Raw genomic sequence first — 19,792 nt, forward strand, 5'->3', positions numbered from 1 at the left:
AGGTACTAGAAGAAAATGGGCAGCTGGGGCAGTGCAAAGTTGACAATTTGCATGCAGTCTCTATTAACTTTTAGCCGAAGTCATCTGGGCTTCAGAGGGAATACTTTTAAATAATGAAAACGTGATCATTTCTCTAAAGCTAAGCATTCAGGTAGTGGGACTTAAACAACAAATCAGTGAAGAGTAATTTGAATAATGGCAGGAAGAGGGAAGATGCAGCTTGATAGATAGGATGAAGGGAAGTCACTTGCAAGTGTAAAGGCAAGTGTATATGTGATATGCAGAAGTTTTCAATCTTTTTTAATACTTTTGTTAGTCATGGAATAGGACCGTTCAGGCTTTGAAATATTAGTTGCACTGACTTCTTAGATAAGGATTGAATTTGACCCATTTCCTACACACACATATATATATGTATATATGAAACCACTGATGTGTGCAGTGTTGCCATAGTGCTTTTTTAACACTTCCAACTGAAAAATAGAAAAAGTTTGAATGGTAATTCCTCACTTTATTTTATGTGTCCTTTATTTTTGTTTGCTTGATGTGGGTTTAAAGCCTTGCTATTTTCTAAACGAATTTCTGGTGGCTGATAAAGCACAGGTTGAGAAGTGCTACCACACGTGGTTCCCCTTCTGAAGTGCTCCAACACCTTTTTTTCTGTCTTTTTTTTTTTTTTTTTAAATAATGTCTACTTAAAAGAAGGTACTGCAGCACTGGAAAAATAGACATAAGAATTGCAGGATTAAGCTGAGTAAGACAGCTGGAAAATGGACTAAAGCCTTCCATATCAAGCATCCTTCTCCTTTCCAACATCCACAGTAGAGTTCTTGAGGCACATATAGTTGCTGGCATTATATTTGGGCTTTGTAGTGAGGAACAATTAATTTTGTTTTATTACAGAATTCTATAAAAGTTTATCTCAGACATGTAGAAACAAAATCTGCTTACATTTAATGAGTAATACTAACTCTGGAATTAACTAGAGAAGGAAATTTTTAACAGTGTAGGAAAGAAAGCCTTCAGAGCACCTCTTCCTGCTTGCTGATGCAAACTTCTGTACCAGAAGGAGGTACATAGGATATGCATAAATGCATATTTCTCAGAGGATATGCATAAGTGGAGAGAATGGAAGAGAAAGCCCAAGAGCAACACAGTGGGCAGGAGATCTGTTGAACCTGAGGAAAGACAGCATATGACGTGCTTGTCATACTGGTTCATTTTCGACTAGTGATACCATTGTGTATTTTGTGGATGGATATTGTAAAATAACATTAATGTAACGGGTGCCTGACCCATCTCACAAAGAATGGAGGTGACATCCTGTCTCCTTGTAGCCTGGTGTTCAGCAATGGAGTCTGGTGAGCACAAAGCAGTTCAGGATGCACACAGTGTGTCCCTGAGGCACATCCTTGAGAACATCACCCTCCTGCTGCTAACTAAACATGCTTGGGCGTGGCACCCATGGCTCAGTGCCATCTGTGGAGCCTACTGGTTTGGTAACATTTCTGAACCCACAGTGCAAGAAAAGCTTTCAGAGTGTCCAGTGCATTTAATTCAGAATAGAAAACAGAGGTTAGGTTGGGTGGAACTGGGTCTAAGCTGGCTTTGTGCTTGGCCTAGATGGGCTGAAAGATTTGCAGGTTCTGGCAGAGTGTAGTCTAAAACTTGGGTTAGTCATGGAACCTGAAGCCACAATAGAGCTGGTCCAGGCTTCATGTGGAGTATTTTTCTGACAGACAGAACCACAGGCTGCAGCATCTTCAGCTGGTGTTCAAAATATAATTAAGCTAACTGTAAAATAACTCGAAGCATCTAGCTTCTTCCCCTTTCTCTTAAATATATCCAGCAAAGCTGCTTGTTCAGGTAGGTTGCTACAAAATCTGACTTCTGTGTCATCTGTCTGCTGTAACACATTTGATACTGCCCAGAGGAGTCAGGAGAGCAGCATTTTAATTAAGCTACAATTAGAAATCTTTAGGATTTCCATATTTTTATTTTTTTTAACAATAAATCTTGCTTTCTTGCTTAGCACCAGTAAAGCCTTCATCAGACCCAGTTCATCTTGCTCCTGCACTGGTGGAGCAAATGGAGTCCTGTGTGTAAGATGAAGTACATGCTGAGGACAGGATGTTCATTCTCATGGGAGAATGCTTGTGTGACTATTGCAAATGCTAATACCTGTGGACTCAATTCTGCAGCTGCCAAAGTCAGTTGCAGCATTAACTTTGACTTCACTGCTGTACACTGAAACCAAGAAAGTAAAAATGAGAGGGGTTTGGCACCCCTTCCTTCTAACTGCACAAAACTCACATGCCCAGGGATTTTGTGGAAAGTTTCCTTTTTCAGCCTCCCGGTTCTGCTGGGGCCTGTTATTGCTCTAGAAGTGGGAGAAACTCCAGATATTATCAGGTGCTGGTGCCAAGTGTTTGAAGCTTGTCACTTCTGGTTGCTTTTCCATTTTAAAGCATCGTACAATCTTTGTTTCTGTCTTAAGTGCAGAATTAATAGTGGGAAAGGAATTTATGTCCAGGTGGGGCAGCTCTATCTCTCCCAATCGTACTGCCTTTTAGAAATTTAATTATTGTGCCTGCTTTGCTAGGTTGTCCTTGCCAGCCTCCTTGGGAAATAGGCCATAATATTAGGCTAAGTATTGAGAGTTCTGCTTCCCAATCCAAAACATTCTGCTCAAGTCCACAATTTGTTCCTGTATATCCTTTTAGCATGAAATTGCACCAAGAATAAGTCAGTTGGGATGTTCCTTAAGATGCTGGATTCAGATTCTACTAATGGCTTTGCTCAGGAGTTGCATTTAGAGAGAGTTGTGTTGGCTCTATTAAGGAAAAACTATTTTGAATCCCACAGTGAAAGTATCTTTTTAAACATAACTGTAAGGTAGAGTAGACAGAACTAAAGCAAGGAGCTTTATGCTTTTTCTTCTGATTTATGTCATGGAATACTGGAAGCTTACTGCATGGCACATGGGAGTATCTTGTGTCACATTGGCAGGTGTCTTTTGATGTTCCTGAGTGATGCTGTGTAAGACTGTAACAAGTTAGAAAGGGTGTTTTTGCCCTGGAAGTACACTAGGTAGGCAAATAGAAGCTCTAAGATCCTATTTGCTATGTTCTTGTGGACAGCTGGGGATTTTCTGATTATTATGCATATACCAAATGACAGGCATCCTGTATTTTTCTTATGTATATTTAGTATGTGGGCTTGGAAAGATAGAAAAAGCGCATGATTTTTTTCTTACCAGTACAGTACAGTTGGTCATAAATGTTACTTTGAATCTCTGGATAAATAAAAGCAAGAATAAACCATTCTGACCTGTAACATATGTATGAAATCTCCAACCTACCTGTAAAGCAAAGGTAGCACAGGGACAAGAGAAGCCATTGAAGGCCTTGAAAGTTGCAGTTCAGGTAGAGGAGCTCAGACTGTTGATTAATTCAAGGCCCAACACTATTTTTCCCTTACAGTTTTTGTAATCTTCCTTGAGGGAGAGTGAAAAGATGCAGTGAATCTATATTGTTCAACAGGAGATTCATCTGTCTGCCTCTTAGATGAGTGTAATAGGTCTGAGTTACAAACAACATTTTTAAGATAAATATATAATTGATGTAAGTAGCTAAGAAGAAGGAAAGGTTTGTAAGAAAAGATCATTTTTTATTAAGCCTATTGGAAACCTGGAAATTAAAATGGTTGAAGTTACTGACTCTTGTTAAAATACCAGCATGATGTGCAATGGGATTTTTATAAAACTGCCTTTGTGGATTTTTTATTTCTGAAGCAGAAGATTTGCTGGTTTTGTTCAGCGCAAGCAGTGTTGCAAATAAGTCAGCTTACTGTTTGAATATGGGAAATCCAAACTAATGGGAAAGAAACAAAAATTCAGCTTTCTGCATGAACAACAGATAAGAACAACAGATAAGACCTTTGTTGTAACCTTACATGTTTGGAAGATTTTACAAGAACAGAAAAAGACCTTTAGGATTTCTTTGTAATCCCTTAACAGAAAAAAAACCAAACAAGACACTCCTTATTGACTGTCTTGTATAACTCTGGAATATAGAGAAAAATGTAAGTGTTTGGGCACCATTCCCAGCTGTTCTAAGCCTGCTAAATTGCTATCCTAAGAACATTGGTATGTGCTTTGGCCCTCCTGTAGAGATCACTCCAGAAGACTCAATAAAACGAAGACGTTGTCATTTAAACCTGGCAAAGTGAGGTAGATGGAAGAATCTAGTATTTCCTCTATGAGGTAGGAAGATCATGATCTTTCATAACGCTCAAGTACTGAAATATTTCAATACAAGCATAGTAGTGTTATCCATAGTGGAGTCAAGAGTGAATATCTGCAACAAAGTCGGCTGGTCTTCAAGCTTATATTAGCTGGAGATAGGAGAGAAAGTCTTGAGGACTTGAGGGAGGAAAAAGAGGAAGGATTTTTTCACACAGGATTTCAGCAAATAATTTCTTCATGGACTTCTTCCTTTGTGTTACGATCCTGTTGAGTTACAATGACAAGATTTTGTTCTACCAGGAAAGCAAACTTGATACCAAGAATCTTCAATCCATCAAGTTTCTAGCTTTCACTGCTGAAGCTCTTGATTAGTGCTTACAAAATCACAACTTTATAAATAGGGGAGATTGAAATCTTATCTATTCTGTCAGTTCTCCATCTCTAAGGCAACATTGTATGTTAGGTAGTCCAGTAAGGTTAGTAGATTAATCCAAAACTGTTGTATTTCAAGTCAGCCTGGCTTCTTAGGAAAAGTTCTTTAGCTACGTTTCTCTTATCTTTTATTTTCCTTGTATTGAGTGAATGTGTTGGGCTTTGTTGTTTGTTTTGGACAAGTCTGGGATCTTTGGGTCTTGGAACGACTTTTTCTGCTGAATCTCAAGAAATTTCCATCACAGACACAAGATTTTATTCTAAAAACACAATAAAATTAAGTAGAAATGTCAAAGAGGAGGCTAGAAGTGGCTGTTAATTTACAAATCTGTTTGGGATTGTGTTTTTCCTGCAGATAGATTATGAGGGTTAGAAGTAGAAAAGCGGCCCTTACATTTGGCCAGGAATAACTTTTTTTAGAGGGTTTAATGTCAAACCACTGACTATCTGGAGGATATAGAGGGAGGAAGTCAAACACAAAATGTAAATTGTTTGTACAAAAGTGAAGAAAGTGAGAGAGTGGGAAAGCTAATACAGTAGAGAAATACAGCTGTGGGACCCATTGTGCCCATCATCACTGCAATGTTCTGTCCTTACTTTCTCCTTCAATGCTTACTTTTTTGCCCTCTTCTTTGGGAACTGAATGTAAAGCTGAGTCTTGCAGGCAGTTTTCTGTTGATTAGGATAGACTCCTGCTTTAAAGGAAAGATATTAATTTTTCTAACCCTAGAATGCCAGAGAGTTTCACACCTTACCAAGAGGAGCTGGTGAAAAGCCAAAAATGTATGAGTTTTCCTTTGATATTAAAATATTTGCACAGCTCTCATAAAGATTTAGAGCTTTAGTTTACAAGATAGCACCCCTGTTGTTAATCCCATCTGTACTCTGTGGGATATCTCTAGTGACATACCACTAACATTTGAGATAAAAATAGGCCCTTTTACTGTGCTGTAATAAGGAACAGGAAGACTTCTGCTGTGGTTAAAGTTATCACAGTTGAACTAATTTACATGCCACTCATGCTGGCCTGTCTAAGCTAGCAGAAAACTGTGAATAGATACAAATGGACTGAGGGAGATCATACCTTTATGCTGTGCAAAATGGATACTTGAGTGATCCAGGCTGATGTGATGTGGAGGTGGCTTTTTCTTGGTTTGTACTAATGTGAATAAAATCAGTACCAAAGTGTTGGGAGATCAGATGCATCTCCTCAGCACTGTGGGGTTATTGATGTGGTGACATTTGGAAGCATTACATTTTCTTTCAGTTTACAAGAGAGATGTATTGAAATTATCAATCTGGATTCAAACGTCCATTGATGTCCAGTTAGCTTTTACAAATGACTGAGGGGTTTTGTGTGTTTCTTTATGTATTTATTTATTTTTGCTGTTAATCTAATGAAACAATCATTTCAAATAAGTCTTTTGCAACATATATGTAGAATGCTGTCCTAGTTTCAGAAACCTTCACTGTCTGCTTTCAAACTTCTCCTTTACTTGCTTCTCATGCCCTGCCAAAAAAATCCAACCAGCTTTATATGAGCACTAACTGCTGGTTATGAGTATATTAAATACACCCTGACCCAGAAAGAGCAGCTGCCTGCACAGCCCGATGGCTAGGGCAGGTAGGATTTAAAGCAAACACACACACACCAATTAGGCTTTTACTGCAGAGAGTCTTTGTGTACCTGGGATGGAAGGGAGAAGGGTATGAGCTGCCTCACCGTGAATGATGGATGTTTGCCTTAGAATCATGGACATTATAACTCACATCTTAACCTGATTTGTTGGTCATTAGGCATCAGAGGAAGTGTCAAAATCTCTGCAAGCAATGAAGGAAATTCTGTGTGGGACCACAGACAAGGAACCACCTACAGAAGTAGTGGCTCAGCTGGCACAAGAATTGTACAACAGTGGCCTTCTAGTGACACTTATTGCCAACCTGCAGCTCATAGATTTTGAGGTAGGTCAGTGTGCATTGACCTTTTCTTCTCCCTGGTCTCAGTGTTGTCTGTTATAACAACTGTATAGGTTTGAAGCCTTAATAATGTTATTGCACTTGACTCATATTTGCACCATTTTTCACATGCTGAAGAAGGTAACTGTTGTAGATTGGTTAGTATACTGGCAGATGTGCGCATCTATTGGAAGTAAGTGCAGTGTATCTGGATTTTTTTTTTTAATTTTTTTAAACACAAGAAGCATTGTCATGTACATCCAAACAAGATAGGAAGGGATGCTGACAATACTGTCGATGACCTTGCAAGCCACATCTCTTTGGGACACTGCAACCAGAGCCAACCACTGGCTCTGAAGAGTGTATCTGATTTCAAATGGATTCAGTGATGTGGAATTTTAACCATGGGACAATCTCTTCTGAAAAAAAAAAAAACCTTTAAAAATTGGGATGGTTTAGTTGAGAGGAAAGGTGTTGAAAAAGGTGATAAAAATTGACAGAAGGTGGTAAGGTAAATGGGATTGCTCCCACTTAATTTTTTGGATTAAAGAAGAAAGGAATATAGTTCGCTTTCCAGCAGAAAAAAAGTTAATATAAATAAGTATTATCTGATTGTATAGCCCATGGAACTCATGGCAGTTTTGTTTTTAAAGTAGAATTAGATTAACTGAAGTTCCATATAATGAAGGGGAAGAGTTTTGGTAAAATAGATGACTGCAATTCAGAATAAATATAAACCCTTTTAAATTGACCATTAGCTGGTGGGGACTGGGAAGAAGCTTCATAACTGACAGCACATTATAGTATTCCTGTGGTCTAAGGCCAGCTGGGTTGCAGTCCTCCAGGGGTTCTGTTGTTAGTCTTGCAGCTTCTGTGGTTCTCTGGCATTGGAGAATCATCAGAATTGTCTGTATTTCCCAGGGTTGATAGCCTTGGTTGCTAGGCTTCTACTCTTCTACTGAAGCCAGTACCCAATGTGTAGGGCAGGATGGCTGCTGAATTTAAACATCAGCTCCCTGGAGAGATTGCCTGATGCTCTCAGAGTCACCTTTTGTAGGACTTCCTTTCTCGTGGAAGATTTGTCCCATTATTGAAGCCACATGTTGTTACTTTGCTTCTCTTTCCGTTTTGAAAATGAATGAAAAAGAGGGACAATGGGATTTGTGTTTGTTTTTGCCCCCTCTTCTTCCTGACCCCAGTAAAGCCAGTACTCAAGGGGCTGATAGGTCTTCTATTAGTTTTTGAAAATGTTCTTGTTACTGGAGTTCTCTCACTCTTCACATCCTGAGTTCGGGAGAATTTAATGCTAGAATTTCTTGTGATTTTTTTCAGTTGTCATCTCTCCCTGGTAACTATTAAATGTCTTAAGAACAAAAAAAATCACATAAAACCATTACCCTAAAATCACATATGTTTTATATCTGCGTGCTTTTTTAAAGAGAATAAAAGAGAGGGAGGAGAAGAGACTGTGAGCAAGTACACCACAGAAGGGAAACTACTGGATTTTTTCAGTTTCTTACAGTCTGTATTGCTTTTGTCAGGACAAAAAAAGTTCTGTATCACCATGTTTCCTTACAGTATTTGAAAGGGAATTTATAAACAGGAGGGAGACTGACTTTTTACACTGGCAGATAGTGGTAAGGGAGAATGGCTTTAAACTAAAAGGGGGGGATTTAGATTCAGTGTTAAGCAGAAATTGTTTACTGCAGTGAGGCACTGGCATGGCTGTCCAGAGGAGCTATGGGTGCCCCATCCCTGGAGGTGCTTAAGGCCAGGTTGGATGGGGCCCTGGGCAGCCTGAGCTGCTGAATGGCTCTGCCCATAGGTTCATAGGTTCATAGGCTCATAAGGTTGGAAAGGACCTACAAGATCATCTAGTCCAACCATCCTCCTATCACTATCCCTACCCAACTACTAAATCAAATCCCTTAGCACCTCATCTAAATGCTTCTTGAACAGAAGGAGGAGGAGGGAAGGAGGAAGGAGGTTGGAACTGGGGGGGCTTTAAGGTCCCTTCCAACCCAGGCTGTTCTGTGATTGATTCTGTGATACTGAACCCACAACCTTTAAATGCCAGCAATGAATGAAATATTAAATGTGTTGTTGAGTTTATGTTATTGCAAACAATTCTAATAATGTTTATTGCAAATGATAAAGCCTTTTCGATCATTTAGTAAAACTATTAAAATACTCTTCAGAAATCAGTAGAAATGAAATGACTTTGAAAAAGAAGATAGCAAGGCAATATACTGCTTCTTCTTCATATTCCCATTGACTTAATTTTCTTATATTTTTGTCCATTGTTATCATTTAGGTTTCTTTGTTAAGCAATCAGTTTCATCACTTATGAGCATGCAAATTGGTTTCCTGCTCTGTATGTTATGGTAGAAATCAAAGTAATAAATTACTTGAAAATCTGATTTCTGAAGGAGATAATCTTTTTATGTAATTACTTCATTCCCTTTCTCCTCCTCAGTACCCCATGGTGTCCCCAAAATTGTTGAACCTACTCGTCAGTTTGAACTTAATTTTGGTGTTTTTGTACTTACCTTTGAAATCTTTGAAGACTTCATGAAACTCAGTGGCAATCCAGAGGAGAGAGACCAGAATTAATACTCCCACTTATTCTGTGCTTCTGCCTTTCGCTCAAGTCTTCTCATTTCATTTGTGTTTCGTCTGCCAGTAAGTGCAGTAAGTACAGGGTCCCTTTGTGTGCTTAGGGGACACTGTCATGTCCTTACATATCTTCATCACACATCTACTGAAAATAGAGGTTTATTGCTTCTGTCACTCAAGAAACAGTATACAGTATTGCTACTGATACTGCTATGCATCACTGAAGTTGGGCTTGAGCAAGAGCCTGGAATCAAGATCAGACTGTATCTTTGAAAATTTGGAACATGAACTTTGTTGTTCAGCTTTGAAGAACTGAGGCAAATGTGCATTCCAGAAGAGTCAGTTTTTAAAATATGATGTTACTAACTGTATGTAAGCCTAAAGGTTCACAAGCTATAAAGCCCATAAAAGACTGGTATTGTTGGAAGTTCTCCCTTCCTTTAGCTTGAGATAGGAGCTAAATTATGCTGTGTGTGTGTGTTTGTATATGTATAGATATATATGTATATATGCTACTTATATGATGGCATCTTTTGAGGATTTTGTTTTTGTTCTGGCCTCAGCCATTGTGCTTTCTCTCTCCACTGCCTTATTGTGTGTTCCAGTTGTCATATGTATTTCATTATAAGGCAAACTTGAACTGCAGGTCCAAGTGAAAAGTGCTGCAGAAGTATTCCTACAATTTTTATGGTTGTCTGATGATGAGTCTGCCTTGGTTTCCTCCTATCTGCCTCCATTTCCCTGAAAAGAATCCAGAGAAACCAACTTCTCTCACGATCACTGGTCTCTGGAGAAGATGCTGCATGTAATGCAATAGTGCACCTAATATTAAGTAACTAATATAAAATTTGGTATAGCAGAGAGAATCACTTAGTTTTGGGCCATTTTTCTCTCTCCTCTTTCAACAGCTCTTCTCTTGAGTTGTTTTCGTTTTGGATTAACTGCTAATGCCCCTGGGGATCATGGGATTCCAGACATACATTAAGGGTGTTGTAAAGAGAGGGGAGGATGCGGTGTCTTTATAAAGAATTAGCTTAACAAAAAGCGTGTCCAAGGGTCGAAAGTGCTGCAGACAAAGGCAGATGGACTGGCCTGGTCTGATTTGATCCTCCTGTTTAATTCCCTGAGTCTCTAAGTCTCCAAGCCAGCTGGGTTGGAACTAGTAGGAAAGAATATTTTGTGTTTCTCAGCAGTGATTTATTTGTAGAGGTGAAACCGGGGAATTTCCCTCAGTGTGAAACTGTCTGCACCTTGGCTTCAAACGTTCAATAATTTATTCGCCAAGGAATGTTTGTCCTCTCAAGACAGATCAATGAGCATGAAGAGCTTGTAAGTAACCTTTTGCTTGGGCTTGCCCTGTGCATAGTGACCCACTGTTTACTCAGTACCTTGGTTACTGATCATTAGTACAGCAGTCTCTCCCTTCTATTAGTTTCTCCCATCAATTTGTCTCTTATGGCCATGGGAGAAAGCAACGAGGGAGGAATCACAGTGTACTGGCAAACTGTAGGTGAACAGAACACTATTTGGAAGGGTCTTTTGAAATGATATGTGCAAGAAGTATTCAAAGACAAAAGATGACAGTACAGATGTAGGCCTAGATACAGGAGAAAGTTAGGACCAAATTAAGGATCCTTCCCATATCAGTAGTGGCTAAAGCTGAGATGTGTATGACACAGCCTTTTAATCAGTATAGTTATTTCATTCCTTGTGAAATAATAGGCATACAAAGAACTGCAAACACATTTGTGAAGATGACATGCAAATAATGAAAAGCTTTAGCTTTATGAATCTAGACTGTGTTTTGTAGTACTTAGTGTACTAGCTTGATGACTTACATTTAGAGGCTAGGGAGCAATAGTACACATGGAAAAAGCTCATTTGGCTCAGGGAGTTGTTTGCTTTTTTAGTATTTAATGTTGCTATATAAGAAAGCCAAGGAGTTGCTCAACAGAATAAGGAGGGTACACATCTTCAAAAAAAGGTATAAGTGTGTGGGGAGGTTGGTAATCTTCAGAGCCACTCAAGGGAGGAAATCTTGTGTCACTGAAGAAAGAGCAAGTGTGATGTGTTGAGACTGTGGAGAGCCTCAGAAGGAGACACAGGCTTGGTTTTGTTTTAAATTTCATTTCTACTTTAAATAGAGATTATAGTAAATGGTCATTTGCTCATGTTTCTATAGTTGAAGAATTGTTTTTCTTCTTTAACAGGGTAAGAAGGATGTTTCCCAGATATTTAACAACATCCTGAGAAGACAAATTGGCACACGCAGCCCTACTGTGGAATACATTAGTGCCCATCCACATATCCTATTCATGCTTCTGAAAGGGTGGGTGCTTTAATTTGTCTTTAATTTCCTTTAAAGAGCATTGCCTGGAACATAACTGGCATTGCAGCTGATCTACTTTCTCACTTTCTTACTTCTTTTAACAAGGATTTTCAGGCTTCATACTGACTTTCTTCCTGCATAAATGTATGCTTTTTAATGACTGGATTATTTTATTCGGTCATTATTTCTTCACCAAACTTAATGTTGGGATAATTACGCGCTGCTTGTTTTTGATTGCTTAGCATGTGATGTGCATGAGTTCTTGCCCTAAACTGGCATTGTTGACAACTGCTGAATTTCATTTAGACCATCTTGCCCTGCAGGAGGGAGTTATACTGGTGTCTGTGAATAACTGGAGGCAAATGCTGGACCACTGTGTGGTAGAACACAAAGAAGCAAAAATGCATAAAAAGAATAGTTGTGTCTGTGGGGCAGGCTTCTCAAATGCTTGTAGCCACATTCGTATGTCAACTTTAAATTAATTCAGTAATTAACTTCATGTCTTTCAGCGTTAAATCTTTTTTTGACTTGTAACCTCTGTGGTTGTTAAGTGCTGAGCTGTAATAAGCCAGTGGTTCCCAAGGTAAGTCAGCCAAGGAGAGGGAGTAGGCTGGAGCGTGAAGACATCAGCTGTAGCTGTATTCAGGAATGCACAAACGTTTGCCTAAAACTCTGTGAGGTTTTTGTCCCCTCTGCGTGCCCAGCAGTGCCTCCCATTTAGCAAGAATCTTTGCTTTTCCAACCCTTACAGTCTGCTGTTTTCTGTGGTTTTCTTTTGGCTTTACAATTATATTTTCCTCTGAGGGAATGAGAATGTATGTGATACGGATTGAAGAACTGATATAGAAGTAAGTGCATTTAGTAGCTGATCATTGTGAACCAATGTAGGCTCTCAGTTACCTTGGTGCACTAGTAGCAGCAGCAATACAAAAACTGTGTTACAGGCCTTTTAAGCTGATGTTGCTTAGAAGAATGATTTTTTTCAAAATCTCCCTTGCTCTTGAGGCTTCAGATTGGTGTTCTTACTGTTCGCTCCGCAATCAGTATGAAGAAAATACTTGAGCCATATCTTAGATTTGAGCATAACGAGAATGCAGCCCCAAGGGTAAAATCCCTTCCAGCTGGCCTCCCCCTCTGCCAAGGGCAGACCTGAATGAGTGAGCCTGGCCTCTCCTGGAGTCAGGGGAAACAGGCATGTCTGCAGCATGAGCCCTCTAAACTGGCTGTTTGCTTCAAAACTGGCAACGGCCCAATGCAGCTGAGCAGGAAAATAAAAGTAATCGAGTGAACTAATTTCTGCCAGGGATTTAAGGAAGGCTGGACCTGTCATTGAAGGTGATGTCAAAAGTCTTGCTTGATGAGATAGCAAGAAGTCCTGGTCTGACCTGCTGCTTTTCCCACTAGCAGGGTGGGGGGAAGCAAGGAAGGTCACTCTTCTGAACTAGGTCTTGCACGTACACATATTGTGTGATTAATCATGATTTCACTTTAATTTTGAAACTCTGACTTGTTTTGTGTTGCTGAGCACCAGCATCTTTGAAAAGGAAACTAGTAATGGAGTTTGGTTTCGTTTGCTCATTAAAGTTCAACATTTATATAAACCTCAAACTATTTATTTCAGGATAGTGCTGATCATTCCCTCAGTCATTGTTATGTTGTAAAACTGTTTTCAATTTCATATATAGATGTAATCATCTTCTTCCCTCTTTCTCTTTTTTATTTCTTCCTCTCTTTTTCACTTATTTTCTTCTTGCACATTACGTGTGCATCTCTGCCATATGTCTCAGCTTTATTTCAAGCTAGAAAATATTTTTGGGTCATGTCCCAGATATTCTTTGGCATCTGTAGCAACCAAGAATATTAAGATGATAGTAAAAAATTCGTTAAGCAGACGTGCTGCTGACAGACACTCCACCGTAGGTAACCTGAGCCAGCGGGTGCATTTATGTGCTTCTTGGAGATGCATACAGCAGTATGTTGTGCTAGTTTGAGTCTCTGGCTCCTCCTTCTTGACATCTTGATGATCTCTCTGCAGCTCTGCACTGTCAGAAGTGCCATTTCTCAGATTTTTCATTAGGAAGTGCTGTTGAATTCTTCCAGAAGATGGTACTATTGAGCACTGATAATATCTGAAAAGTAGCTGTAAGGTCCAACACCGTGCTGTCTTACCTAACCATACACAGGTCTGCCTGAAAATGGCACTTCAGATATGTGGCTAAAGCAAGGGCAGGTCCCTGGTGTGTGCCTTGCTGCATGCAGGCAATGGCGAGACTGGGAAAAACATTCTTAATGAGAGGCATCACCATTTGACAGTGTTACTTGAGGGCTTGTTTTCATGTTTATTTAGTGCTAAGTGGAATACATTAAATCTGCTTAAAGGAAAGGAAAGTGGATTTGGTTTGCTTGTACCGATTAATGTTTGTTATATGACATTATTTGGAGAGAAAAAAAAAAATACTTCAACCATGGCTTGGAACTGTTGTGAAGGCTAGTCATTGTTTTACTTGTATTGGATGCAAAATTTCCTCTGCCCCCTGACAGTCAGTTCACAAGAGTATCAACAAAAGGTTGCCTTTTCACTGCATAATGTGAGCTCTGTTGAGTGAGAAGGATCCTGAATCAAGGCTCCCTCCCAGTACTTCCTGCCTAATACTCCAGTGGCACTACCACTTTGAGATAATTGTTCCTACCTTTTTTTTTAGGCCTCACTTTATTTTCTTGGCTACTCCCTCTCAGATTCTCAGCTTCAGAAGAACATATAGTGCATAGTTCACTACTTTTTTTTTTTTTTGGTAGGTTAATTGGCTCTGCTGCATGAGGACTTGCTCTAATAGCATCTTCTGTACGAGCAGCCTTCATTTATCAATAGGATTCTATGTGAAGGAAGTGTTTGGTATATGGATTATCTGATATAATTGGAGCAAATTTGATCCAAGTCTTTCTGTGGTGTCAGGGTATCGCACTAGCTCAGAAATAATTTGGTCCTTTATAAGTTAAAATATTTTCCCTTTTTAGTACAGTGACTATAAAAGACTTAAAGTTCATGGCTCTGTTTCTGTTGTTTCATGAGTTAAAGATGTGTAAGAGCATTTGTGAATATCTGTCATGCCACATGCAGTCTCTAAAATACTCAGTCACTGCCCGGACTTGTGGTGATCTCTTCATATCACAGTGAAGTTAAAATGTAAGTTATGTTGGTATATTGGCTGAAGTTGCTGAATTCCCCTTGAGTTTTTCTAAGGACGAGCTCAATTTATGGTAGTTAGTAAGGAGATAAGAACAGAGCTGTCTGCCCTCTCCTTCTGTCTTGTCTTTCTAATCTCTTCCATTGTGCATCTGTACCTTGTACCATCTTCTGCTCTAGTAGAATTCCCTTTGCACCAAGATGCATCCCTGCTCTCAGACTTGCCTCTTTCAGCCTCCACAGTAAATGTTCTGAAATATCCCAAGTCCATTATTTCTTTTTCTGGTTGCCCTTTGTAGCCAGTACATGGGGATTTCTTCAGGTTATTAAGTTCAGCTGAACAAAAGAGAACTGCACAGAGTAATAACTGCTCATTAGAAGAGCGTCTCCATCATTCCTAACTGATGGCTTGCATGGAAATGTGGGTGCAGATAACATACTAGTTATAACCAGGCAGCCTGTTAACTTCTTCCAGGCATATTCCAGGAGCCAAGCCCAACTTCCCTCACTTATGTGTGCGGTCAAAGGTCTATGACCCAGCTCTAGATAATGGAGCATTTGACTAAGAATGACTTTGTTGATGCTTGTGTTTTAAAAAGTTATTGTGCTGGAAACAATGTAATTTGCTTGTATTCCAACCAAAATATTTCTTAGCCAAGTATTAAATATTTTCCTGGCTGCACTCCTAGGAGCAACTCCGCCTCTTTCTGCTTGGAAATTAGTACTCCTCTTAATGGATAAGAGGAGAGGTGTGTCTTAACAGAAAACAGTAACCAGTATCTGTTGTCTGAAGAGTTTTAAGTTCAGGTTGCTCCCCAAAAGGAAGCAAGCAGGGACTTGACTGTTGCATCTGCTTGAGGGTGGGAAGTTTCATTTGCCTTTTTGAAATAGTGGTCCATTTTTCATTGAGCCAACCATTGTTGACATCAGGTTGAAATATGCAGCTCTGGTATGCTCTCAGAACACTACAATTCTTTTAAATTGCATGTTGGTGGTAAATTTAAGGGCCCACTCACTCACAGCACAGATGGCATTTTGTCTTTTTTTTTCTTTTGGCCTAGTGCTAGGAATTAATTGTGCAAAGGAAAAATGATGCTGATAAGCTCTGTGTGATAGTACAGTTCTGATATAGTATAACCAGCTTATTGAAACAGAGTGTGCTTTCTGTCCCCTTGGACTTCATTGCTTTCACATGACTGAATATTGCTGGAAGAAGTTCATTTTAAGTCCTTCCTGACTGTTAGATTACGTTCTTTTTTTTTTTTTTTTCCCTAAACTATTTCTAACTGTTTTATTTTGGATTAATTTCAGCTTAAAAGACGTCAAGACTTTATATAGAAAGATTATCTGAATTTCCACCCCCACCCCCTTCGTTTCCCTTTCCAAGACTGAGAAGTGTGCTGGCTCCTTTCTGTGATGATGTGTCTGCCATAGTGGGATTGTAACTTGAGGAACTAACCATTGTCTCCTGAATAAACCGTTAGCCTCTGCAGGGTAGGAGTTGAGCATAATTCCTCCTAACCTTCAGCAAAAGTCTTCAGGGCTGCAAAAGCTTAATCATACTGTCTCTGGAAACTACCTACCTTCCTCATTAGTCATTAATATTCTGGAGTGATGCTCTCAAGAAGAGTGGGAGTTAATGGATGGTCATGAGGTGTTGTGTTTTTCTTGGATAAACTGAGGAGTTCAGAATTACATCTGAAAAAGGAAATTATTGTATTGAATGGGCTTTGCTTTCTCATAAATCCAAGAGGGTAAACGAATTCTTCTTAAACCTTATGCAATCTACAGTCTCTTCACAGAGAGGAGGTGTAATGCATGTTCATGCTGAAATGTTCATTGGCTTGTGAAGACAGATCTGTAATGGGGAGTGCTGGCAGCTTTATTTGTGTGTATGCTCCTGTGTTGTGGGCTGCACTCCTGAAGCTGGATGCAGTACTCTCGTTGGGAAAGGCTGTGCGTGTGCTGTATCCACTCGGGCACATATACTTCCTATGCTATGGATTTCCTTAGTGCTATAAAATGTCCCACTTATTTTTGTTCTACTGTTTGATTTTCTTTAATTTCCTTTCATTCTCCAGCTATGAATCCCCAAACATTGCCTTACGCTGTGGAATTATGCTGAGAGAGTGCATCCGGCATGAACCATTGGCCAGAATCATACTTTTTTCAGAACAGTTCAGAGACTTCTTCAAGTATGTGGAAATGTCAACATTTGATATAGCATCTGATGCCTTTGCTACATTCAAGGTAATTTACTTTATACTTGCATCTTGGTGTCATCTCAAAAATAGCATTCCATCTGTAGTGATCACTGATTACTGTACTGCCTTTTAAACTGAGTGGATTTTTCATTGTTCATTCAGGGGCATAATTAATCCTTGGTGAGTTTGTAACAGGATTCACAACTGTGATTAAGTCTGTGAAGAATCTTCAGTTCAGCACAGATTTACGTTTCACTAATGTTCTTCATCTTGATGCCCCAAGGCCCTTAATGCAACTATTTAAAACTCAAATTAATCATTCGTTATGTGCACTTCTTGTGGAATGCATAACCTTTCTTCCTTCCCTAGCCTTCCCTCAGTTAAAACCACAACCCACTATGACCACAAACAGCCAACGGAAGGAATCATTTCAACTTCTCTTCTGGAACCCTCTAATTTTTGTTGACCCTTGTGAGCTTGACAGCCAAGTCTAGCCTAACGCTGTGCCCCTGATTATTATTTTCACATGAAATACGTGTTTGTATGATTACATTTGTGACACATGGTTTAGTGCAAGGACCGTACTGCAAAGAGCCAAGTAGGTAAAAGCACCACAGAGGTGCACACTGGAGGAAGGCCCTGCTGTTACAGAGGCCCTAGTTTGTGTGGTAGTGTGGGAATTTCTGTCTTATAATTTGGCACTGGTAGTGCTGAGAGTTTGGAAAGGTTGATCAAAGGAAAGGCTTTGTGGAGCTCTTCCAGTCACAACTAAAACACTGCCACCTTCTTGCGTGCAAGTGACAGTGGGCTTAATTGTAGCAGAGTGCCAGGGAATACTAGCAAGGGCCAGCTGCCATTTCCCACTGGGGTTTCCTAACAGGTGTGAAGCTGCTGGGGACAATCTCTAGGTTCCCTCAGCACAGCATGAACCTATGAACCTATAACCTATAAGCAGACATGGACCAAAAGCAGGAGGCAGGGTTTGCCTTCCACTGCAGCACTGAATGCTGAGACCATGTGACCTATGCTCTATATTGTTTGTCGTAAAAAAGCTGAGAGAAACTTGCTGAATTTTATGGAATTTGTATATAACCATCATCTTTCCTGTATGAGGCTAATATAGTTCTTGAGCACTATGTCATAGAATCACAGAATCATGGAATCACCAGTGTTGGAAAAGACCTACAAGATCATCCAGTCCAACCGTCCATCTATCACCAGTAGTTCTCACTAAACCATGTTCCTCAACACAATGTCTAAATGTTCTTTAAGAACCTCCAGGGTCAGTGACTCAACCACCTCCCTGGGCAGCCCAAACCAGTGCCTGACCACTCTTTTGGAGGAGTATTTCCTAACATCCAGTCTGAATATTCCCTGGTGCAACTTGAAGCCATTCCCTCTCATCCTGTCACTGGTTACAAGAGAGAAGAGGCCAACCTCCAGCTCACTACAACCTCCCTTCAGGTAGTTAGAGAGCAATGAGGTCTCCTCTGAGTCTCTTCTTCTTCTGACTGAACAATCCCAGCTCCCTCAGCTGTTCCTCATAAGGCCTGTGCTCCAAACCAATCTAGTGCCTGTGGACAAAATACACAGTGAAGATTGGTTTATTTCTGAAAAGGAGAAAATTCTTTTCAGGTAAAGAATCATCTAAATATAGACATTACTTCCCCCTCACCACACACACAGACATCATTGGGCTCTTTGCTGTCAGAGAAACAAGTTGTTCATTCTTTCTTCTCAGAGCTAATTAGAAACACGATTAGATAGGAGTATCTGTAAGGAATGTCAGCTCAGCAATTTACCACATACTGAGACCTGGCCTCAGTTTCACCAACTGATGGAATAGGTTGAAGAGCTACACAGTGGAAGTGTTACTGTGTTTGTAAGGAATTAGTTGAGCAGGATGACCAGTTCAAACCACCCCTTAACACAACTGGAAGATACTGCTATCAAATAAATTGTGCTGCTGTTGTGTCTGTTAGCTGGGCATTATGAAAGTGAAAGTAGCACAGAAATCTAGACGAGTAAAAATACGAGTAGTTCTACATGAGTAGTTCATGCAGAGAATAATGCTGCACTGTAGTGCAACAGTTTAAATCCTCTCTCCCTGGAGTTTTACCACATGCTCATGAAAGTACTCTTGGACTCTGTTCCCAACTGGACAGAAGAGGTGTACATCCTTTGCCCAGGTTCTGCTCCGAGCACAGCAGCAGGTTGTGTGGCCAAGTGATGGGTGCAGTCTTCCCCATAGGAGGGAGGTCAGATGTGGACATGGGTCAGTTCAGCTGTGACAGGAACTAGAGACTGCTGCAACTCCCCCAAGGCAAGAGGGATTGGTTATCCTTCATGGATCTGCAGCTGTGGAGCTTATTTCTGTCCCTTGTGATCTGAGCATATTTTTAGCAGGATTTAAAAATAGGATTCTACATCCTCACGTGCATTAGAAAGAGAGAGAAGTATGAGGGCAGTTGTTAGGTCAGAAATTATCTCTTAAAACACTTGTGGCAAGTCACCAAACCACATTTTGGTTTAAATTACCTTTTAGCACCTGTTGGTTTTGAGAATAAATAAAACTGTTCATCTCAACTTCTATTTGACCATTACTCCAAATAACTGGAAGCAGTTGAATCATGATGTGTGGAGCTACCTCATTTCTAATAGCATAAAAATAAGTGCTACGATCACTTACAGGGTGGATTACTGAGCTCAGTGCTCTCAGTTCTGTTTCCCACATGTTGGGTTTGTAGTGTTGCCACCATGGTATCTGGTTGAGAGCTGAAAATCTTTGATACTCTGTACACCAGAGGGGGATTTAGTCAAATGTG

General features: G+C 39.9%; 1 protein-coding gene across 4 annotated transcripts in view; it reads left to right on the top strand.

The window, feature by feature from the left end:
- CAB39L (calcium binding protein 39 like) overlaps positions 1–19,792 on the top strand; it is a 46,231-nt gene that overhangs the window by 12,176 nt on the left and 14,263 nt on the right. For all 4 annotated transcript variants that reach the window (XM_065743947.1, XM_065743948.1, XM_065743946.1 and 1 more), the window contains 3 exons: positions 6,476–6,640; positions 11,461–11,579; positions 16,845–17,013. In XM_065743947.1, the coding sequence (XP_065600019.1) occupies positions 6,476–6,640; positions 11,461–11,579; positions 16,845–17,013 (453 nt within the window). The remainder of the gene's footprint in view (positions 1–6,475; positions 6,641–11,460; positions 11,580–16,844; positions 17,014–19,792) is intronic.

Source organism: Cyrtonyx montezumae, unplaced genomic scaffold (genome assembly GCF_038088225.1).
Source record: "Cyrtonyx montezumae isolate F1298 unplaced genomic scaffold, pur_monq_1.0 scaffold_3, whole genome shotgun sequence".
Classification (NCBI taxonomy): Eukaryota; Metazoa; Chordata; class Aves; order Galliformes; family Odontophoridae; genus Cyrtonyx; species Cyrtonyx montezumae.